Source organism: Exophiala aquamarina, assembly GCF_000709125.1.
Source record: "Exophiala aquamarina CBS 119918 chromosome Unknown aczIA-supercont1.12, whole genome shotgun sequence".
Taxonomy (NCBI): Eukaryota; Fungi; Ascomycota; class Eurotiomycetes; order Chaetothyriales; family Herpotrichiellaceae; genus Exophiala; species Exophiala aquamarina.
Window position 1 is genome coordinate 905,447 of NW_013550576.1, and position 22,893 is coordinate 928,339.

At 47.9% G+C, this 22,893-nt stretch overlaps 10 protein-coding genes across 10 annotated transcripts; 6 read left to right on the forward strand and 4 right to left on the reverse strand.

Annotated features, from left to right (window-relative positions):
* Nucleotides 1-244: 244 nt before the first annotated feature.
* Nucleotides 245-697, forward strand: A1O9_10286 (glutamate decarboxylase; the record flags this gene model as incomplete). Its single annotated transcript, XM_013401020.1, has 1 exon — nt 245-697. The coding sequence occupies one exon, from the start codon at nt 245-247 to the stop codon at nt 695-697; it is 453 nt and encodes a 150-aa protein (XP_013256474.1).
* A 1,037-nt stretch (nt 698-1,734) lies between these two features.
* A1O9_10287 (uncharacterized protein) lies at nt 1,735-2,058 on the forward strand (the record flags this gene model as incomplete). The annotated part of the gene is made up of 1 exon (XM_013401021.1): nt 1,735-2,058. The coding sequence occupies one exon, from the start codon at nt 1,735-1,737 to the stop codon at nt 2,056-2,058; it is 324 nt and encodes a 107-aa protein (XP_013256475.1).
* A 67-nt stretch (nt 2,059-2,125) lies between these two features.
* A1O9_10288 (uncharacterized protein) lies at nt 2,126-2,701 on the reverse strand (the record flags this gene model as incomplete). The annotated part of the gene is made up of 2 exons (XM_013401022.1): nt 2,126-2,409; nt 2,575-2,701. 2 exons carry the CDS (start codon nt 2,699-2,701, stop codon nt 2,126-2,128), a joined length of 411 nt encoding a protein of 136 aa, XP_013256476.1.
* Nucleotides 2,702-3,974: 1,273 nt separating this feature from the next.
* Nucleotides 3,975-5,102, forward strand: A1O9_10289 (uncharacterized protein; the record flags this gene model as incomplete). Its single annotated transcript, XM_013401023.1, has 2 exons — nt 3,975-4,032; nt 4,138-5,102. 2 exons carry the CDS (start codon nt 3,975-3,977, stop codon nt 5,100-5,102), a joined length of 1,023 nt encoding a protein of 340 aa, XP_013256477.1.
* A 613-nt stretch (nt 5,103-5,715) lies between these two features.
* On the reverse strand, nt 5,716-6,042 carry A1O9_10290 (uncharacterized protein; the record flags this gene model as incomplete). The annotated part of the gene is made up of 2 exons (XM_013401024.1): nt 5,716-5,844; nt 5,896-6,042. Coding segments are annotated over 2 exons (276 nt in total), but the record flags the coding sequence as incomplete, so codon positions are not given.
* A 316-nt stretch (nt 6,043-6,358) lies between these two features.
* A1O9_10291 (uncharacterized protein) lies at nt 6,359-8,890 on the forward strand (the record flags this gene model as incomplete). The annotated part of the gene is made up of 1 exon (XM_013401025.1): nt 6,359-8,890. The coding sequence occupies one exon, from the start codon at nt 6,359-6,361 to the stop codon at nt 8,888-8,890; it is 2,532 nt and encodes an 843-aa protein (XP_013256479.1).
* Nucleotides 8,891-8,990: 100 nt separating this feature from the next.
* Nucleotides 8,991-10,593, reverse strand: A1O9_10292 (uncharacterized protein; the record flags this gene model as incomplete). The annotated part of the gene is made up of 4 exons (XM_013401026.1): nt 8,991-9,161; nt 9,212-10,190; nt 10,240-10,350; nt 10,406-10,593. 4 exons carry the CDS (start codon nt 10,591-10,593, stop codon nt 8,991-8,993), a joined length of 1,449 nt encoding a protein of 482 aa, XP_013256480.1.
* Nucleotides 10,594-11,446: 853 nt separating this feature from the next.
* A1O9_10293 (dihydrodipicolinate synthase) lies at nt 11,447-12,481 on the forward strand (the record flags this gene model as incomplete). Its single annotated transcript, XM_013401027.1, has 1 exon — nt 11,447-12,481. The coding sequence occupies one exon, from the start codon at nt 11,447-11,449 to the stop codon at nt 12,479-12,481; it is 1,035 nt and encodes a 344-aa protein (XP_013256481.1).
* A 188-nt stretch (nt 12,482-12,669) lies between these two features.
* On the reverse strand, nt 12,670-13,123 carry A1O9_10294 (uncharacterized protein; the record flags this gene model as incomplete). Its single annotated transcript, XM_013401028.1, has 2 exons — nt 12,670-12,939; nt 12,968-13,123. The coding sequence occupies 2 exons, from the start codon at nt 13,121-13,123 to the stop codon at nt 12,670-12,672; spliced, it is 426 nt and encodes a 141-aa protein (XP_013256482.1).
* A 1,433-nt stretch (nt 13,124-14,556) lies between these two features.
* A1O9_10295 (uncharacterized protein) lies at nt 14,557-15,925 on the forward strand (the record flags this gene model as incomplete). The annotated part of the gene is made up of 2 exons (XM_013401029.1): nt 14,557-14,760; nt 14,819-15,925. The coding sequence occupies 2 exons, from the start codon at nt 14,557-14,559 to the stop codon at nt 15,923-15,925; spliced, it is 1,311 nt and encodes a 436-aa protein (XP_013256483.1).
* Between the last annotated feature and the right edge of the window lie 6,968 nt (nt 15,926-22,893).

Sequence of the window (22,893 nt, forward strand, 5' to 3'; positions counted from 1 at the left end):
CACCGCGCAGCTTCTCGCCTGATTTAGGTGTCTCTCAGCCCTTCGAATCTAAACGCTACGTTCCGCCGACAATTCGTTCCAGTGTTCTCTGGTCACATGGATGCCTTGTTCCTTGAATTGACAAGTTCTTACATCGCTGACGCACTCTACCCAGCGACCGATAGATTACACTTCATGAAGGAGAAACTTGCTGACGAGCTGGCAAGGAGCGAAATGCAATTGCGGGAATCCGCTTTCGGGAGAAATGTCTGGAAGAATTGGGCCATGGACCTTTTCCGGAGACGCCCTGGCGAATGCCGAGCAATTGCAAGTGGAAGCCAATGGCCAAGCATCTCATGAGATTACCGAGGATGACGCTGACGACGTGTGGAGTTCACCCACAGATCTTGCAGATCTCACCCTGCAGTGCGGGCGTCGTGGCGACAGCCTGAAACTCTTCCTGAGCTGGTGGTACTATGGAACATTAGGATACGCGTCGAAGATCGAGAATGCGTACTCAATCGTAGCATATTTTGCTGATCTTGTCTCGAGAAACGAAAACTTCCAGCTAGTCAGCGAGAACCCGCCGCCGTGCCTTCAAGTGTGTTTCTACTACGCCCAGTGCAACAAAGGGCGACAAAGTCAAAATCGGAAAGAGAAATTCCATCATAATGACAATAATTATACGTTCTGTCGTCCGGAAAGGATTCATGATTGACTCCGCGCCTGCATTGGGACATGAAATCGAGAAGGGGGTGTTTTGCGGGTGGTGGTCAATATCAGCTTGGTCAGAGAGACAATCGAGAGAATTGTGAGGGAGATCGAGGTGCCGGGGGAGGACGTGGTGAGAGACCTGGGCATTGCTCGTGTTACAGAATCACATTGAAGATATGGTTGAACAAGTTACGATATCAGAGTGTGTGAAAGGTTAGAATACATGGCGGATAACGACATTAGATTCAAACTTTTAGGGCACAAGTGGTGCTTTATGAGCTACGTGCCAGTGATTTTCCTGATTCGTACGGAAGGCTGCGTCTGGTAAGGGCGGCCCGCCGCTCTATCAGAATACCTTCTTTGACAAGTGAAGGAGGTTATGGATCTTGATTGGGTAGTCGTAATTAGATTCAATTAATTAATTGATTGTATTGTTGTAGGTTGGGTTTTTTTTATTTGCTTCTAGTGGTAGTGACTGTCTACTATATAGACATAGGGTAGAATGACCTCTGGTCATTCTACCGTCTTCCATCAGTGTCCAGCTGAACCTCTATCCCTTGCACAGCTGAACTTGTACGAACAGACCACTAAACGTCCACTATCTTCATCAACAAGCTAGCAGCCCAATAACTCGCGGGAGTCAGTATCATCTCTACATATGGACGATGGTACGTGGCCCGAAGACCTGTTGTAGTTGGTCGATCACATACCATTCACACGCGAGCACAAGTGCCTCACATCCTGGGGTCTTAAGGCACCATAAGAGGAAAGCGCAATTCTGTTCCTAATTGGAGAACGAAGTCAAGGTTACGGACGATTGTCGGCCCGGTATACCAATCATAGTCGCCATTTCTATACTGATCGCCCTCCCCAAGTCGCCGGGCCACTATTGCCCGGCAAGACGCAATCATAATGGAGCTGGGAGGGTTTGCAGGGACTTAAGCGCTAGTCCAAGTCACCCCAAACAGTCCTGATTTCATGCACATTCCAGCCACATCTCCTCGACGGCTTTCACTGTTGAAATCCAAAGGAGCACTTATCATGGCTTCGCTTGAAGGCAAGGTGATCGCAGTGACTGGCGCGGCCAGCGGGATCGGACGCGCTGTGGCACGAGAATGCGCATCTCGTAATGCTCGATTAGCACTTGCAGACGTACAGCGAAAACAGCTGGAAGAATTCGCCAAAGAGCTTGAGTCGGAGGGCACAGAAGTCACAGCGACGGTCGTTGATGTGTCGGATTCCGACAGCGTAGACAGGTGGATCGGAGCTACCATCGACCATTACGGCAGACTTGATGGAGCAGCCAATATCGCTGGCATCGAAGGCGACGAAAAGGTTTTCCTGATAACCACTCGGTCTCTGTAGCCACAAGGAACTCACACCGAAATACGGAGTCCTTCGACTAGACTATTCACACAACTGTCCGAATTACCTACTCTCTAAAGCTTGCTGCGCGCCGCTTCAACCCATCGTTCATCGCATCAAATGCGACTTCCATATCCGAATACACGGATGGTTTCACATATTTCAGAACGTATGAAAGCACTCCCGACAAGATCTCATAATGTTCAAAATCAGTGCTCAACCCGTCTGCGCTAGGTTGTAGAATGAATTGGTGATATCCAGTAAAGAGACCTGGGAGGTTGAAAAGGCGTGCTCGCCATTGCATATTGCATATTGGCGACCATTTCATTATAATGGGGTCCCATTTTCTTACTGGAGAAATAGATCAGTTCTTGATGTTTTAGCAAGGATAGCTAGATTGACCACCTTTAGAAGTTCGTGGGTTTTTCACCTCCGTGTGGATACGGCCGCCCGCTTCTCTATTGTTAGCATCCGTGACCAATCTATTGGATCTGTGAGTGTTGTTCGAATACTCACTGCATTGGTCGCCAGAGATCTTCTGATAGACAGGATTCCAGTCTGAGTAATGCTCAAAGTCTGTTAAAATGTCCCAAATCACTTGCGGTGGACTAGGGAGCCGCAAACTGGTGTATACTGCGGGCATGATAGCGATATACAGAAGGTAGCGGATTTACTTTGGTGGGATTAGAGAGTTGGCAGGAGGCCTCAGCAGCGCGATATACAGCCAATCTTGACTTGTTGGTCTGGAAGGTTGGTGATTAGACTGAGCAAGCAATTAAGGATTGTTTGGCACCTTTGTAATGGTGCGTAAAATGATTAATCTCTTGGCATATGGCGAGGTGGTGCATTCGCGTACATTCCAAGGGTGTCCAAATGAATGTATTGGCCAGACCAAGTAGACAGAAACTGCTCACCTGATCAGGAGATTTGAAGTTTGAACTAAAATAGGTGTGAATTACGAACTTCGGGCGCGAGCCAGGGTCCAACCAACTCTGCATACCACTAGTGCTGTTTCAACGAGAAGGAAGTTTACCACAATGATGTAGCAGACGTAGAAAGGTGATACTTTGTGATCCCCATGTCATGCCATTGTCTAGAACACTTTAGACTTCTACTGGAGAAGTATGTATTACATCCAGGATGGCAAGACTTCCCCGGGGAACAATAAGGCTAGCGCAAACTAGTTAGTAGGGCACGTTCCTCTAAGTCATTGCTCGCTTGCTCGGCTCGATCCTATTGGCTGAATACATCCCTTCTGGGGTGTGGAACAGTTATCGGCGTCGTTAGTGTGGAAGCGCGCATGGTCCGACCTCATACTCACCACCGCAGCTTCTTTCAGGTATGAGACATGTGGCTTGAAATCTCAGAATTAAGCAGATTTGCTCAAGGAGTTACCCTGGCTACGCACTGCTATTTTCCTGTGCAGCTCTGGATACGAGACCCCTCCTTCAGAAGTGTGTAATAGGAACCGATTTCGTATATCAAAACATTCGTATTCGTCTTTGGCTTCAGCTCTTCAGTGCTTGTGCTCTTTCGTGTCCGGCTCAGCTGGACTGACAAATCCGCACAATGCCTTACAGCGTGGACACACGCTATCTTGTTCCCCGTCTTCCGACTGGTTTTATTTTTTACCGAGATGCACATGAAGGTGTGGCATTTACGACGTGCTGAACCTTATTCAGACTCGACATAATTCGCCATCGACAGTCATGCGAAACGCTGATGCTCGAAAATAAGCTTCGCCAATATGGTTGTCAGGTTTTGAAGTGTTTCGCCTGAAGAACCATGCTAGCACTCCTACATAATGGGCCACGGCCTTGCTCAAGTTTGTATACCAAGGAAACGCAGATACAACAACATGAACCCAAGTCCTCCTCGTGCCTAGCACGTATATTGCATAGGAAGTAACTATCAGCATGCGGCCTACTTCTCCGACACAAGTCTTTTGGCTTATTGTGATTATTTTATGTCAAGGTAAGCACTTGCAGTATGGCTCCCTGGTAATGATAGTTAACATTTATTACGTCCAGATGTCTTGACTTTCATTTATGCTCCTAGCGAAAGAAATTTCATTCAAAGGGCTCTACCCAATGCGCCAGATGGGTACACGCCAGAAGCAGGTGATTGTCCCTCTAATAGGCCAGTCATTAGAAGTGCGAATGAGCTCTCGCAAAGCGAAGTCTCATGGCTTACAATACGACGCAACCAGACTATTCAACAAATGGGTCCTCTCCGATGCTTCGGCATACATAAATGGGAACGCCGACAACGTCCTGAATTTGCCAAACATAGCCATTGCCGCATCCGGAGGTGGCTATAGAGCTATGCTCAATGGTGCTGGTGTTTTAGCTGCCTTTGACTCACGAACAGAAAATGCAACGGGAGTCGGGAAACTTGGAGGCATCCTACAGTCCTCTACGTACTTCTCGGGGCTCAGTGGTGGCTCGTGGCTTGTGGGCTCGATCTACGTGAATAATTTCACCAGCGTGCAGGCGATACAGAATGACAACACGAGCAACTTATGGAATCTGGAGGACTCCATCATTCAAGGGCCTTCAACGGTTTCCAACTACTATGCACAGCTCCTTCGCGCTGTAGAGGGAAAAACTGACGCTGGGTTTAATGACTCAATCACCACGACTCGTCCGGCCGCTCCGAATTTCTTCGTCGAGGGCAAGAGCGCTCAAGGACGAGCTGATGTGGCAAAGAGACAAGCCCTTATTGATGGAGCAATGGGAGCCCGAGCCATGCACCAGCTCCAGAATTACAAAGCTGAGGAGCCAAAATATGACAACAAAGCACGTAGCTTTTCCGCTACCTACCACGTGGGGACCGGCACACTTCAGCTTTATGCGCACCATCTCACCAAGCCTCTCACTCCTGGAGGGGAGCCAGAGAGTCATATGACTCAGACGCGCTCCTTCGCGATGACAGACACAGCAGAACGGTTTCGGGGAGTCGATGGAGAGACCTTCAGACCTCTCCAGGCAATCTCAAAGCGTGCAGGGCTCGGGACGAGGTCGTCAAACACGTCCAATGGTTGAGGTTACTTCAGAGCGGATGCGCTTTAAAGATGAGTCGGGTTGATGGGTCAAGCACCAGGGTAAGTCTATCTTCGTGGCAGATTCGCAATGGACCAATGGCGAGAAGGATGGACGGCCGACTCTCTACTACGCTCGTCTCAACGTCTTTACGTATCAGTCCAATGGCAACAGGCGTCGGTGAAGGCACTATAAATTCCGGGGAGACGGGAAAGCGTTGGTGTCGACTAAGGTTCATATTGCTGCACATCTTTGTGTCTGTGGGTCAGATTACTTCAATTCAAGGTGGATAAATGGCGTTGGGTGCATGTTCTGGTATACAGGGAGTGTAGCTGGAGGTGCACGAGGATGCTAAGCGTAATCCAACCTCATACTTTCCGTCCTTTAATTCAGGCACCACCCCTCCTTTCCACATATCCAAATGGAAGAATACGGTCTGCTCTTACTCTATAGAGTAGTGCATGCTTCTACCAAAATCAGTTCCATGGAGAAATCATAGCTAAAGCACTTGCCAACAAGTCTTCTAATACATGAGCCTCCTGCAGGCTCTTCTGAACTAATAAGGCGTGCCCGTGCCCCTCTTGATTCTCTCAAAACGCGACTGTCCCTGTTGATGTTACTGGGCAAGCTCGAAGGCGTCCTTCTCAACATCGCAAATAATGTGACGCTCGGGGATAATCTTCTTCGCATAATAATCTGCGATGACATCGTCCGTGCACTTGGACGGCTGAGCAGCTGAGGTATGCTAAGAAGTAATGTAAATAGGCATTGCAATATAGTCGAATGAGATACTTACACCAAATGCCTTTCTTTCAAGTAGGATGCTTCCTTCAAAACCAGAGCTCACGTTACGCGCAGAGGCTAGCGGTGTAACGTTGTCGAGAGTATTGCCCACCACTAGTACCGGGTTCTTAGTTTTTACCTTGAAATCTCCTAGGTATTGCGTAGGTAACTTTCCCCTCTTCAAATAGCCAAATGTAAAATTTGGTGGGTTGGAGGTTGGAGGGGGGCACCGGGGGTTTCTCCCTCAGAGCCTCAGACCCTTGGGCCCAGGGGCTTGGCATTTGGTGCCAAACTCCGGAGCACCTATCTAGCTAACTACAGTAGGTACCCGTTCTTACCACCTAAGGTATCGAAGTCACCCGAGTCAGTCCATCCATCTACGACTTATCATAAACGCTCGATATCTACCGACGATTGTCAGGTGGTCGTGGAACTGTGATTCAAAGCGCTCTGAACAAAGTCTTATCTTGAGGATAATGTCCTTGGTTTTTGATCATGACCCCAAGGTCCCCAGACGACGAGTACCCGACTCGGCTCGTCGTCGCGCTCTGATTTCTTGTGACCGCTGCAAAACGAGGCGGATTCGCTGTGCTAGGCCAACGGAAGAGGTCCCATGCGAAGCATGTCTAGACAGCGGCGTGCCCTGTAAGTCGACAATTCCACGGAGAAGGCTCGCGTATTCTGGTCCCGATGGCACCAGCGAACGATATAAGGCTCTTGAAGCTCTTGTCCAAAGCCTTTTTCCTAATGAAGACTGCAACGACACCCAAACACTGTTCCGGTTGGCTGCGGAGAGAAACACTCCCATACCTAGTCATGACCAGGCGATGAGCCTTTCTCGGCTCACAGACGCTGTGAACTCACAGAGATCGGATGGACAGAACACCACAACACCAGTCCCAACATCCAATGACCCAGGAACCGCTTTCCAAACGTTCCTCGGCAGCGCTTCTACTATCGATTCTTCTGTAACCGCTCAAACTCCTCTATCTTCAGTCAATACCGGTGTGCCGTGGCCCTGCAATGTTGATCCGGCAGTCCAAGGCACGGTCACCAATCTGGCGGAAGAGACCTGCATTCCGGCTCCTCATGGCGTTGCACACTATGTCGGTCCAGCATCCTCTTTTGAGTTCGCTAGGGCCGTGCGTCGGTTAGTTGCAGTACGCAGTGAGACTCTCGATGATACCCGTACGAGACTGGGTCGACGGAGCAAGCAACGGGCAGAGTTCGCCAATCTAAAGACCAGTATTGCTCTTGAACCCAGAATTCAGGCCCACCCAGCGTCCACCGTCAGAGAGCAGAGCAACGAGCCCGCAATGGACACATCGCCCACTGCGAATGAGGGCCAAGAGGGCCTGCGGTCGGTGAGCCCATCTCGTCGGTGGCTTCGGGCACTGGTCCCCGCCAGAGAGGTCTCGGATAGACTGGTTCAGGCCTTTTTCGACCGGTTGCACCCCAATTATATACTGTTCCATCGGGGAACCTTTCATACTCGATATGATTCGATCTGGCAGCGCTCTCCGGTTTATCGGTATGATCGTGAACCCGGATGGCTGTGTTCGCTTTTCATGGTTTTCGTCTTTGGTGCCCAACTACTCGAGCACGATGGTTTGGAGGACGCCGCCGGACTACAGAGAAAGTTCCTGAGGCATGTGCGAGAAAGGTTTCACCATTTGGCTCTCACCGCAAATTTACCCAACGTCCAAGCCCTCCTACTCCTCCAGCTATACGAACACAATGCAGGCGAGCGTAATACGTCTTGGATTTTACTCGGACAAGCTGCTCGCATGTCAATTGCTCTCGGCATGCACAGAGAGGGTACGAGTCACAATTTTGATGCCATCGAACGGAACACGCGAAGAATGGTTTGGTTTACGCTCTATTCTTTCGAACAGTATACGTCCCTCTCACTGGGACGACCTTCCACCATCAAGGCTCTGGAGGTTAATGTCCAACTACCTGATGAATCGGTTCTGGATGGTAGCGACTATCCTCCTGACTACATTAATCATGCCTCAAAGTTGATGGACTTGACTTCGAAGGTTAGACACTTCGCCACAGCAGCCTCACCAAATTGCTTTGACGATCTGTTTTTGATTTCCATGGTCGACAGTCTTAATATTATCTCCAAGGAGCTCAAAGGCTGGTACACACGCTTGCCACGGCATTTGCGTCCGGAGTGGTGCTTCATTAGCCCGCGACACCTTCGTGCGGTGTTACTTCTCCACATCAACTATCACTACATTGCCTCCGTGTTGACGAGACCATACCTCTTATCCAAAGTCGAACACGATATCAAGCACCAGGGCATGTCAGAGTCTAGTTCCCCCCCAACGGTCAGATCGACCGTTGGTAGCTTGGCACAAGAGTGCATCTCCTCTTCAATGGCGATCGCCGACATGCTACAGCGACTTTCTTCCGAATCTCTGCTCGAAGGACTCGGTTGGACAGACTTCTTCTACCTGTACCATGCAATGCTGGCACTGTGTCTGGATTTCCTGGGCCGCCCACGCCTGTCCGCAACCGAGGAATGGACTGTCCGAGACCGCGCCATCAGCGCCAACGTCTCGTTCATGATCGAGATGTGCCAGACTCATCAACTGGGACCCACATACCAGATTTTGTCCCAAGTCGCCATTCAACTTGCTTATATTGTTGGTCTGGGTGGAGATGACGGCATCTCCCGGGACGAGTCGGAGCACCTCCAAGACAACCCAATCTCGCACGATGAATTGGTCGCAGGGATGGGGGAGAGGAGCACAAACATTCCGAACACAGAAGTTGCTGCAACGAGCCAACATGAGATCTTCATGCCCTACGCGGAGCCAATATCCGGGATTACACAATTCAATTCTAATGGTGATGCGTTCTGGGATTTCTTCAACGTCAATCTCGTTGATCCCATGGATACCTCGGTTAATCCTGGAATGCAGTACATGGCGAATCCCTTCCAGGATCCATTTGCGCCTTCGCCATTCTATGGCCGATACAATAATTGGCCTTCGTAGTCTCCCTTTCCAGCCCTGAGGCTGTACAGCTTGTACCAATACAATAAATAATTGTCGTAGGCTATTGCAAAGTTTTAATCTTACTTCTAGCTTTGTTCCTCTAGTACGCGTAGAACACTTTATTAGTCGCATCGCTCTTCCTGATCTTGGAGTTGGTCCTCATCAACCACACTCTCAAGATCCACGCACACACAATCGTAGCAAAGGAAAATGCGGTGTTTGAAGACATCGCGATCAAGTATTTCGGTCCATCTGACTGGGGGTATAAGTACTAACTTCGTGTTAGTCTCAGAAATCTTCAAATCAAGCAGAGTTCCTTACTGGAGTATAGATGAACGAGGCATTGCCAAACATGTTGACAATTGACAATGCCGCAGCTTTCTTCTCGCTGGTTTGGCCAAGAGTTGCGGTAACCCAGCCCAAGATGACTGCGTTGACCGCATAACAACCTGAGGCGAACAAAAAGCAGGCCGTATACCTGCCCGCAACATTCATCGTGCAGCTGGCGGTTATAAAGCCTATCATGGCTACCACCATGCCGCCCGTAATATGCCACGTGCGCTCGTTGAATTTTCCGGAGCTGATGCCCGTAACCACGCAGGCAAGAGCTGAGACGAGATATGGAGGGCAGGTAAGCACCAGGGTCATCGTGCGAGAGAATCCTAGGGTTTTCACTACCGTGGGGAAGAATGAGTTGAAGCCCGTTGCGGACAAGTGACAGTTTTGCATGAAGGTGATCAGCCACAGACGGGGGTCCCGCACGGCCTGCATGAAGCCTGCACGAGCGCCTTTGTTGGCTTCCAATCCCACTGTGTCTCGGGCAATGCGGGCGTGTGCCAGCTCTCGCTCTTCTGGAGTCAACCATCGTGTCGTCAATGGATGATCGGGCAGGAAGAACATGCTGATCAGTGCGACCCCGAAAGTAACGGCGCCCTCTATGATGAAGAGCCATCTCCATCCCGACAGGCCTCGAACTCCGTCGAGAGTCTCGAATGTTGCTGCAGCAATCAGACCAGAAGTGGCGGTTGCGAGGATGTTGGCGGAGTATAGGATCGAAAGCCTCGTAGCGATTTCTTTTCTCGTATAAAACACACTGAGCAAAAACATGGCCCCTGGATAGTACGGGGCTTCCGTGATACCCAGGAAGAATCGAACCATCAGCAAGCCGATGTAATTGTGGACGGCAGCGGTGCATGCGCTAACGATAGCCCAAACCATCATGCAAATGGCCATGTAGTAACTCGGCTTAAAATGTGCTTTCGACATGATCATATTCGATGGAACTTGCATCACAAGATAACTATCTGCGTCAGTATTTTGCCATCGAGGGGTTTTGGTGATCCACATACCCAACAAAGAGGATTGAGACTGCCACATTGAACTGATTGCCCACCAACCCCAGGTCATCTTCCAGGTTGTTCAGCCTAGCTTGGGCAATCGCATTTCGGTCCAGATAATTACTGTAAAAGCACCCGTTAGCACTTGTCACTCGCCGCAGGCCTGATGATCTCATACAGGTAGTACATGGCCCAAAGAATGGGGAGAATCCGTCTGTCCAGTTTGCGGCACAGAGCGATCTCAGCAGCATTGCTTTTGCTAACTGCCCCTGAGTAATCACCCTCAGGTTGAGAACTTAGGCTGTCCCCATTGGGGGCGACCTCCATCTGAGCCGACTGCGGTTTTTCAAGATCCTTGACTGTCATGATGAATGTGGCGTTTAGAGACTGAGGGAAGGATGCTTCAATGGAACCTTTCACATTGAGAATGATCAGTCGAAGCGAGATGTGGTCTTTTATATCCGGGGAACGCCTCGGGTGTTCGACACGGAGTCATCTCTCCAGAAATGTACCCCGTGGAGTGAGGTAATCCTTGATTTTTGATATTGCCTTTTGGCGGCACTAGCACGAAAGGACAAGCTTGGTTCTCCGAGATATTGAGTTTTTGAACATGGCAGGAATACGAGGGCAAGACGTGTTGGAGGGTCCAGGGTCTCTCCAACAATGATTGGTGCTTCGTGTTAGTCCAGAGCTGGCCAATTTCCACTAACCCTGGAAGGCCAACCCGTTAATCTGATCAACGCTAACCAAGGAAGGATGCTCCGTCAATATTTCCGCACTAACCTTGGAAGAGTCCCGACGGAAATCTGCCTTCGCGGGGAATGGGGTGCAGGGTGGCGGAGGGATTGCGGAGAATGGATCCTCTCTCCAGATATCTGTTCAATTCACCTGATCAGCACACGGGTGAATTCCGGCTCGTCAATCTGCCAGAAACTCCGAGACTTCATCAGCGGAAAGTCTGGGCCATCGGAGGCTATATGCCGTCTTAGTGTGGAGGTGCTCCATGGTCTATCACTCAGATGGTCGGTGCCGACTGCCGGAGCAATAGTCGTAGGCTATGCTGCACAATGTATATATTGATCGCCTCAGACCAACAGTCCCTTTTGGATCTCAACATCATCAACACTTTCAAACATCAATCAAACACATTAATCCTATCACCAAGCTTCACTACTTTCTCAAAAACCCTTTAGAAGATCTTTAAACGCCAAATAACAAAATGCTCGACCTCAGAGGACTCACTCCTGCACCCGTCACACCTTTCTTGCCCAACGGCGAAGTCGACTACGAGGCAATTCAGCGTCTCGGATCATGGCTTGGTAGCATCGACGGCGTCAAAGGCCTTGTTGTCCTTGGTCATGCTGGTGAGGGTACTTTCCTCACCAAAGAGGAGCAAGCCGACGTCATTCGTGCCTTTGTCAAATCGGTGGACAACAAGATCCCCATCATCGCCGGTATCACTGGAGAAGGAACCGAAGTTGCCGCCTTGGAAGCCAAGCGTGCGGTAGAAGCCGGTGCACAGGCAGGCCTCCTATATCCATCTCATGGCTGGCTGCGCTTCGGATACCAACCAGGCGCCCCTCAAGACCGCTATCGACGCGTCTATGAGGTCAGCAAGCTGCCTCTCATTCTTTTCCAATACCCCGACAACACCAAAGCCACGTACAATCTACAGACCATGCTCGATATCGCTGCTTTACCTGGTGTCTTCTGCATGAAGAATGGTGTTCGCAACATGCGCCGGTGGGACACAGAAATCCCCGTGATCCGCGCCCAGCGACCCGAGCTCCAAATCCTGACCTGCCACGATGAATATCTTCTGCATACTGCTTTCGATGTCGACGGCATGTTAGTCGGTTATGGCAATATCGCCCCGGAATTGCTTCTTGAATTGATCGATGCTGGCAAGGCGCGAGACTATCCACGGGCTCGCGCAGCGCACGACCGATTGCTCCCGGTTACCAAAGCTGTCTACCACCGCGGCTCACACATGGAAGGCACAGTAGCATTGAAGCATGCTCTGGTCGCTCGGGGAATCCTCAACGACGCCACTGTTCGATCGCCACTGTTGCCTCTGCCAGAAGGTGCGGAGGAGGAAATTCATGCCGCTGTGGCAGCTGCTGCGCTCCCAGTGGTTGGCACTGCTGGAAAACCCTCCAAGCAGGCTGCACCTTTACCGAAGGGAATGCAAGCAAATGGCACTACTACCCACCTGGAAAACGGACATACTAATGGGGTCGCAGTCACTGCATAAAGCGGCTGAATATATAAAGCTTGTGTTTAAAGGGAGCAGGAATTGTTATTACCATTTTATATATTCATAGATGAAAATGAGCAATGATTGACGTATCTGTTTGACCATACTTGTATACTGAGACTCGATTCTTGATAATAGGGGTAGTGAATACGATCTCGGGAACTTAACGGCGACGAGCCGGACCTTCACTTAAAAACCATGGTTTCTCGATGTCGGTCTTCCAGCTGTAACGCTCCGCCATCCATAAATCCAAGGACAAATGCACTGCCGATCAAGCGATAGGTACCTTGATCTGTCGGTCTTATGACAAAGGGGAAGCGACTGCCGAGAAGCACGGCAATTTTGTCTCCCGTCCGTGTATGGCCAGGCACGAGGGCCAAACGCCCTTCTTCGGTAATGCCAAACCTTCGCCCTTGGCAGATCGTGTTGATGTAGTTATAGTACTGATGCCATTCCTTTTCATGAAGGGTAAGCTGTTATGACATCCAGACTTCCTAGATGTATCCCGTCCACCGAGAGTAGCATGCCGGTCTCATCGAATGCGACCGGGGGGCCAGTGCCACCACCTGCATCATAACTGTCAAAGGTGTCTCCATAGAAGATTGAGGAATCGAGAGTATCCCGTTGGTTTTTCAGCATTGGCTCGAGGGTCCAAGAAGGAAGGTCCAACTCAGATTTCACCCACCCTAGCTTGTGAAATAGATAGTAGAGGTGTCCAGAACGTATGACGTGTTGGGAGAAATTCACAAGGACCGTTTTATACGGTAGAGAGTGATCCACAAGAATACCGTCCCTGTCGGCCTGAGTCCCAAGCCCAAGCAAGGCATAGATCTGATTATGGAGGACTGTTGAATTGAAAGTTTCTGTGAGTGCGATGATCTGGATCAATGGCGTTCCATTCAGAAAAAGCTCAGCTTCTTGTTGTTTTCATCCCAAAATACCGGTGAAGGAGACGCATGGCAGGAAGCAGTCTGTATAAATCCGGGATCAGAGCCCTTAATAGTATACCACACCATTAGTAATACCAGCAGTATATCACTAGTATACCATCTCTTGGCATACTACTAGTAGTGGTATGCCATCGTTGCGATACTAGCAATAATGGTATGCCATCTCTACACCGGTAGTATTACCAGTAGTATGCCAAGCATTAATCTTATTGTTACTGGGGCCTGATGGGCTGGTAAACAACGCTTAAATCCGCGTTCGCTTCGGGCCCAACCGCCCTGATCTTCCTAAATTTGCCATTGAGATGTCTGTCAGCGAGTTTACCGAGTTCTCGGAGCTTACAAGCGTACCATCGGTCTTTGGCACCCTAACCACACCCTCCCCTACCTCCTCAGCTCCAACACCCCTCGACACCAATGAGTCTAAGTTGCGTGTACAGTATTCTGGTGTCTGGGCTCATTGCGTAGATCGTCCAGACGGTCAGCGGCTTTACCGCGGGGAAAGAGGAACGACAAGAGAGCTGTGGAGATGCCGGTACTGCTATGAAAAGAATGTTTGTCGGGAATATCTGCGCAGCGGTGGAACGAACATAATCTTTGATCATCTGGAAAAGAAACACCAGATCTATGCTAGAGAGAATGGTAATACGGGCTCGAAGAATTTCAAACGGGCGCGTGTGGACGAGGATATTAGAGAGTCTCTTGCTCGTACTGCAGATCGTGATAATAAGAGAAGGAAGGTGACGATGGAAGAGCATGTTCTCAAGCCAGAAACCTTAAGAGATCTCTATGCACAGCTCATCATCAAGAAATCTCTGCCTTTGGAATTTGTCGAGACCTAGGCTTTTCGATCATTCTTACAATACATTAGTCCAGCGGCGAACGATCTGTTGCCTGTGTCTGCCGCTACGATTAAAGCCGATATCAACAGACTTATGGTGAGAAGAAGTTAGATGTTCAACACGCCTTACAGACTTCTATATCATCCATCCACTTCTCTTGCGACGCTTGGACTTCCCCTGCGAACTTAGGAATCCTTGGTATCGTGGCACATTTTGTGAGCGAAGATGGTGGAAGCTTGTTTTAGGTATGAAAGAGCTGGAGGGAACACACAGTGGCGTCAATATGGCCAAAGAGCTCTGGACAGTTGTTGAGGATTTTGGCATCACAGCGAACCTTGGATATTTCGTTGGCGACAGTCACCCGTCCAACGACACTATGCTAAGGGAGCTTTCTCAACTTCTTTCGTTACACGGAGTGACGGATACGTGGGATCCAATACTACACCGTCTTCGGTGTAATGGCCATATCGTTAATCTGGCAGTTATGGTGAGTCTGATGTTGTATCTACGACATTCGATCTATCTATTAATATTCCAAATCTTAGGTATTTCTCTTTGGGAAAGTTCCGGATTTAGAGCCCGATCCAGATAACAGGACTGTTTCTGATGAATATGATCCTACGCAGAAAGAACTTAATGAATGGAGGAGGCTGGGCCCGCTTGGAAAGCTGCACAATATCGTGATGTCCGTGCGTTGCAGCCCTCAAAGGCTTCAGGGATTCAAAAAGCTCTCAGAAAATAAGACTCTACGCCGTGACAACAAAACTAGATGGAATTCTTGGTATACCATGATCGAGTGGGCTCTAAAACCAGATCTTCGTCGAGCCATTGATGAGTTTTGTGCTAACGATCCGGGATTACAGATGGACAGGTTGCTCTATGAAGACTGGCAGATTCTTCTGCAAATATGCGACTTTCTACGACCTTTCGAACATGCTACCAAGGCGACTGAAGGGCACAATGCAACTGTGGACGAGGTGCTCCAAACCATGGATTTCTTACTTAGTTTGAGATCGGACGAAATAAGTATCCAAGCAACGAATACATGGCTCCATGTATTGATATGGGCTGGGCAAAGCTCAACAAGTACTACACTCGGACAGAACAATCACCTATCTATGTTGCTTCAATTGTGCTCCACCCGGGATGGAAATGGTCATACTTTTCGGAGCATTCAGGGTGGAAAGCCGCCTGGATCAAGGTGGCGGAAAAGAAAGTCGACAATTTGTGGAAGGACCATTATAAGTCATCTTTCTCCCTCCGCAAACAGTCATCCAGAACGAGAGAGAAAAGCTCCAACGAACGAGTTTCGAGCTTGGATACAGAGAAAGCCGATCATTGTGGACGACGAGTACAAGCTGTACTTCAGTGAACCCGTATTATCTGATGTAGCTATGGAACAGCTACATCACAACCCTCTACAATGGTGGCTTGAGCCAACCCAGCGCACTCGCTTTCCCGCTTTGTCCAAAATGGCAATTGATGTCCTGTCCATTCCGGCAATGTCTGCCGAAGCAGAACGCCTCTTTTCCTCTGCCAAATTGGATGTTACAGACCAAAGGAATTCCCTAAGTATACAAACACTGGAGGTTCTGCAATGCCTAAAGTCGTGGTGCAACAGCGATGCTGTTAAGCCTAGTAAGACTGCTTAACGTTATACCTCTATACGATTGAGGAACTAATGACCTTGAAGGATACGTCGGAGACGGCAATACCGGGCTTCAGTAGCGGTATACTAGTGGTATACTACTGATAGTGATATATCATTACCCCTAATACCACTGATAGTGATATCAGGTCAATATCATTATCATTATAATGGTATAAGCCATAAGTTATACCATACCATTAGTACTATTAAGGGCACTGTCCGGGATTGCACTTGTTTTGCCAGTGGTTTGAGACCTCGGGTGGCAGCTATATTGTTGACGCCCCTGTCTAGCACAGACGAGGGCGTCCGTGTTCTCTTCGAACACGACGAGGTCGCATCTCCTGAAGCCTCTCGCTTCATGTCTAGTTCCGGTTCCGGTTAGCCTTCCGTCAGGAACCAAGTCTGTTGAATAGATAGGGTGCACAGCGCCGATGCTTGGACTTCAATTGCTCCGTCGTCTTCGAAGAGTAAGCTCAATACCGACCTCACTCGAAGTTTTGTGCTATGAAACCGTTGGTTGCCTGAAGTCAATAAGATGAGTGAACGACTTCGCTTAGACCATATAATCTAGAGTGCCTCACTTTTCAAGGATCACCTTGCACCGGTCGAAGATTCACAATGGATCCCGCCTCCCACAGTGACCATCGCATTTACGAAATTCTCCAAGAATTTCTTCCGAAGGTAGTTAGCACGATACCCGTATATTATCGTTCATACCTTAACGGGATTGCGAATCGCCTATACCGGGACCATCTAAATATAGCAGTACCTATCCGAAAATTCTATAGTAATACCGAAGACTTCCTAAATACCCTTTTATTGGCCCCTAGAACTCTAGCCTATTTTAAGAATAAAGAACGGAGTAGGTTAACGAGCTTAGTACGATTAAAAAATGGCCACGATGTATTAAACCTAGAATGCGAAGCTACTATGGGACTAACGATCGAAAATACCCTTAGTATCGAGACTACGGTAAATAGACTACGAATAAATAATAAAGCAATGTATAAGGAAGTACGGTAATCTTCAATCCCTCATTTCGACGCGAATATTATTAACACTAATATATAGCGGGAAGATCTAGGCGAATTATCTACTTCCCGGTTAAAACCGCTAGAAAATCGAAGTAGGTAAAGTAATAGCTATTAGCTACGGTATTCCCTATCTAAGCCCGCCTACTAGTACTAGGATTAACGTAAAACTAGTGAAAATCCGAAAGGGATCGAACACGAACGCGAGCTAGAGAACGCCGGCGTAAATAGTCCGAGTCAAGTAGATACTGTGGCGGAGGTACCGAGCGAGGATTACGATCGTAGCGTTACTAATCGTAAAGAGGAATTAGAGGTTAATCGCGGGAAGAGTATAAATGGAGAGAAAGACGGAGAAGACCCTAAGGTCGGATAAGTAGGAGAGGAATATATAGGTACGGTAGGCCGATTAATAGAAAGGAGCTCTAGCAACGTCACCTTAGTTCACCTAGCGCGATTATTCAAAAAACGCTCGCATCGTACTTCGGTCCCCGGAACGCCTATAAAGAAACTAAAAATTCCTAGTTTTACGGTAATAAATTCTCCATCGTCGACCGTAACCGTTATCCCGGACGCATCGGCGGACGAATCCTATTAGATAGAGTAGGACATAAGGCGAGAAGCCGAAATCCATTACGATGTCCTAAAAACGGGGATAGTAAAGGTAGTCCGAGTATAGGATCGGTTCTACAACCGTCTAGGCCTAGGCACTATAAGTAGTAAACACCTATAGGGTCTTAATCTACATCGCATAAATATTCTCGTCACTATGGTCTTAGCGGTCGCTAATCCTTACGTATATAGAGCTCTAAAACGGGCTATAATCTCTATATAAAAAGGCGGAATACCGTCCGTCGCCGATGCCTTTAGCAATAAGCTATAGAAACTATTTAGGACGCTAACGGCCATCGATACGGCTAGTAAAATACATAGCTATATACGGCGATTCACGCTAGCTCGACTAGCTAAGTTATATCGTAGTATCGCCGCCAATAGGGGTTAGCTACCCATAAATAATAATAACGATGTATAGATATTAAGACGAAGACCTCCTATAAAAGCTAATAAGGCTAAAGTATATTGCTCTATAATCGAGTACATCTAGAATACTCTATTCCCTAGTCGCTATAAAGGTAGGACTATAACTAAGAGCGGCCTAATCGACTTAGATACTCCCGACGCGGTCCGATAGAATTAGTATAAGCGGAAATTATGGAAGTAGATCGAAGTAGGCCAACGTTGGCTTTAATAGGCGGAAAGGGTTGGATAGTCTTCCCTTAGCCTAATTAGCCGCGACTAGTCGATTAGAGATAGTAAAGTAGTGGCTAGTAATAGACTATAAGTACTTAGACCTTATGCCTCCTCTAATGGCGCTAATCGTTAGTAGTTTCGAGGAAACATTAACGGCGTCGGAGTATACGGATCTTCTCAACTAGGTAGACATAGAAAAAGGACGGTTCTTACGGTAGCTAGATCGCGCATTAGGTAGGCGCTTATTCGAACTATTATAGGATCTAAATCGTATACGGAATCTTCCTCTACTAGAGCTCGACGATAAAGAAATAGCGGTACGACTAGACTACGATCCCCGGTAGATCGTAGAGCTAACTTACTAGGAATCTATTCTATAGTAGGATTAATTCTACGGAGGCTCCTATAAACGATCGGCGGATCGTTTAGAGCCCTCGATCCTTAATATCCCTCCCTAACACCTTTAACCTTATGCTCGCGACTAGGAAATATTATCGAATAAAAAAACTCGAGGCGGCGCTTAAATAACTAGGCTTACCGGTCGAAGGTGCTAACTAGGAAATGGCCACCCTAGAGGCTAGCCTCTTCCGTTAACGTAAATACGTATTCACTATTATAACAATAACTTTATAGTTAGCTCTAAGGGAGTAGACACTATCTTATTTAGCGTCCACTCTAGCCACCGAATAAAGGTTTAGGGCCCGATTCGCGTTAACTAAAGAGGTTACTTAAATATTATCTACTTTTTGCATATACATTAGTATTAGGCTCCTATATTTAGTGCGAGTATCTCCTAACTCTTACGTTCTTATAAGGGTAGTCTAAGACTTTCTATACGAACTAGTATTAGCCTATATTCTATCTAGCTAATTAGTCTCCGACCCCTCGTAAATATATAGACAAGATAAGGTAATAGTATTACGCGAAACGAAGTAAACGATTAACTCTTACGGCTAAGGTAGGGTATACTATCTACTTACGGACTTAAATTCGCGGGATTAACGCGGTAATTAAATTTTAGTTGCGGTAGCTAAACTCCGACGCGACCGTCTAGTCGCTCTCTAAACCTAAGTTTACACGGAGGTACCTCCTAGCCACTAACATCCGGAAGTATTAGTAGAGAATTAGGAGCTAATAGGTAATCCGTCGGGGGCTAAATTTTATAATTAAATAGATATTAATTTCATTCTACTTATCCTTAGTTAATAGTCCATTATCGCCGTAGCTATATAATTTCTAAGCGCTAGATTTAGAAGCCTCCCCCCTCCCTCCCAAGAAGAGAGCTTATAGTATTATGGTATATAAAGTATACCGTAAGCGTAAAACCCGCTGTAACGGTAAGCTTCCTTGTAAGAGTTGCTAATTGTATCGCCAAATAGCCTATTGCTACTATACGAAGCCGAAGAGAAAACGTAGATCTTCTAAGGTGTAGGTCGTTATTCACCCCCTATACGCATTTGCTTACCTCGATATAGTGCCACCGAGACTACTCGAGCGCTTAAGAAATATTAGGCCATATTACATAAGCTCTTCCCCTACACACCAGTTAATAGGATATATAATCTCTTAGACCTCTCGCGAAACGAGCTTATTAAACGAATCGAGATAGATAATATTCTTTATGGGACACACCTCGCAGCTCGTAAAACTAGACTACTACTAAGCCCTGCCCATAATGATAGAACGAGGAAGAATTTCGATCTCTTACCTAAAGAAGGCATTAAAACCCGCTGTCGACGAGGTGCAGTCTTAAGTAAGTACACTAATATTAGGGATATAACTTTCCATCTATAAAACTACTCCGACTATCTAGAAATCTATACAACCTCGGCCTTACGTCCACTACTAGAGGACCTTACATCGATAGAAACGTTTAACGCCCTACTTCCAGCATTCCCCGCCGATGACCCGCCAAGTCGCAACGAGTAAGCTATAGAACGCGTAAGGAACGGCTTAATTCACTTTTTAGCTAAGGCTAATAATTCGGTAGAGACTTCCTTCGAGCTATGGTGGGTATAAATATTAGTTATAGCCACAAAGTCTAGGAAGGTCTAAGGCTCGATCCACTACCGCCATTAGTACTAACGCTAGTAGTTAAGGCCGAGCCGGACTTTACTAGGTGTAGAGTTAAGAGGGCATCGATTTCCTTTCATTCACATTTTGCGCTATAACTAGTTTTGAGCTATACGCCTTACTTGCGAAGACGAAAGCTCGCTCCTATGCGAGAGAAAAGACATAGTCCCGCACCAAAAACTAAGGGCTTTGTCTTGCCCACCGTCCCTGCCTTCTGCAAAAATGAACACAATCTATTGGTTCGTTTTTTACGCTACATGTTGTATGTCGCTTAATTCTCCGCGGGCGAGTAATATGGTAACACTACTAGCTGAAGCGCGTAGTAAGCCTAGCGGAACTAAAATCCTAACTCCCGATGCCACGCAACCAAGACGCAAGTTCATAAAAGTGTGATGGCTGCAAGGAAGCTAGTATAAAAGCCTTTTCGGTTCGATAGCCACGTTAAGTTCGCTTCTACCGTAGTATCAGGCTGGCCTATCGACTTTCAGAGGTGGCCGCCATAACGGCCACTATGCAGGCAGCAATAATGGCTAGTATCCCAACCGGTGAGACCACCTTTCGGCCATCGCTGAGATGCATGGGTCTTTCTAAGGGCCCCCTATTGAGTGCCATCCTTTCTTCTGGTGAGCTGCCCTAGCCACACGATGGGCTACACAATCCCATGGCTTCGTGCTAAAGTTTGCTCACCCATCGTCCACAGCGTTCGATGCCAGCGGCCTTTAGGCGTCAGCCTCCAGGCTCTACATCCTTTCGTATCGTCCAATACTCGGAAATGGTCGGTTAAATGTCTCACTTAGGGTGGCAGAATCACCAAAATCGTCAATAATTTGTGCACCGAGCCAACTAATGGGATGAAACAAGAAGCAGCACAAGCCTTACTTAGTCAACGGTCTGTCCTGCGTGGTGGAACGCGACGCGACCCGCGCTCACGCTTGCGCTCTGCATGGCTAATGGCGAGTAGTAGCTCCTCCTAGCGACTCCATGTCCTAGCCATATCAATGTGTCAGCCAAATAGAGGACCAGCTAGCTAAGGCCGGCATCATGAACTCACAACCCAAGGTGACCAATTTCCGGCGGTCTTTGCCACTTCCCGTCTTGTAGCTTTCATGGAGATCACATGCGCACGCTTACTTCAATAATGTCTTGGCGCCGGACAACTCTCCGTTGGAGTCGAAATAGATGTATCACATACAGCACCAACGCTCGACAACGCAACGGTAACGATGCAAGCAAAATTTATCGGGAAGGAAGGCAAACTTTTCATATTCGAAGTTATCGCTAGCGACCCCGCGGGTGAAATTGGTCGAGCAAAGCACGCTAGGGTAATTATAGACTGTAAGAGGCTGCAAGAAGCAGCAAGCAGAAGAATAAAAGTGTCACAAGCTATCGGAGAATCTCGAAGTGGCGGGGTGCGTAGTAAAGCTTATTTAGAGAGGGTAGATGAGGCCGCCACGTAATAGATGGTCTTAAGTATACACGGCGCCCCAGCGGGAGGTTATAAAAGGGTGGCGAACTAAAGGTGGTTGTGCCCTAATTAGGGAATGTCTCGGGGGAGCGAATGGCTAGAGCGAACGGAAATGCGAGCGAATGCCAAGGTGCTAAGTTTAGTGGATCCACGCAGCAAATTTTACTATAGACACACTAAATTTAGCTGCGTTATCCCATCTCTTGACCTAATCGAGTAATCTCAACGTTAGACCTCGCTGTCGACTCAATCAATCAATTGTATGGCCTTTTTTTAGTGTTTTAACAACTCCTCCTCTTTACGTACTAAAATGACTAACTCCGTGCCTTAGACTGCGCCAATTAGGTACGTTGAGCATCATAGGCTCATTGTCGAGCGCCACGTCAATGCGCAATTCGCCTCATTAGCGCCAAGAACCCGTTATAGGAGAGGTATTCGATAACAGGAAGGATGCAGAGGTGCGCTTACAGATTTAGGCCCTTATTACAGGGTTTAACGTTGTCTGTAAAGGCGGAGGTTCCTCTACGGTTCCAGGAGGCCTTTATCGCTGTATCCACCACGGTAGGGAGACAAGGAATGATCGTAGGCTCGAGGAGCGCGTCACACGTGATGAAGAGGGCAGGATTACCTCTCAACGTAAGCGTGAGGGCACTAAAGTGCGTCAAACCGACTGCGATTAGCGCGTCAAAGATCTATGCTGTGTTTAGTGTAATGGTTTCTTTACGATAGAAATTAAAGTCGCAGTCTCGCGATATAGTTATCCCCGAAACCGCCGTCCCCTTTCAAGATACTACGACTTGCTTCCGTAAAAGGCCAAAGAATAAGTGGGACATCTCTAGCCAAGTATGTAATGGTTCGGTCTAATACTTCACCCAATAATCGATAACGCTTTTCAGCCTCAGTTTTACGAGGTTGGTTAAGGGAGTTGTAGCTTACAATGCTGAATCTGCTGAAACTTTAAGTAGAGTTGATCGATGTTGAGGTTCGGCTTCAGAAAGCCTACTAGGATGACGAATCGATAAGCAATCCTACGGCGAAGTTGAATTCTATAAATTTCCACACTCTCCATTATGCCGGACAATGTAGCCGCTAGTCCGGTCTCATGATAGAGTGCTAAGAGAAACTGTAGGTTTATTATAGGTAGTGCTCTAT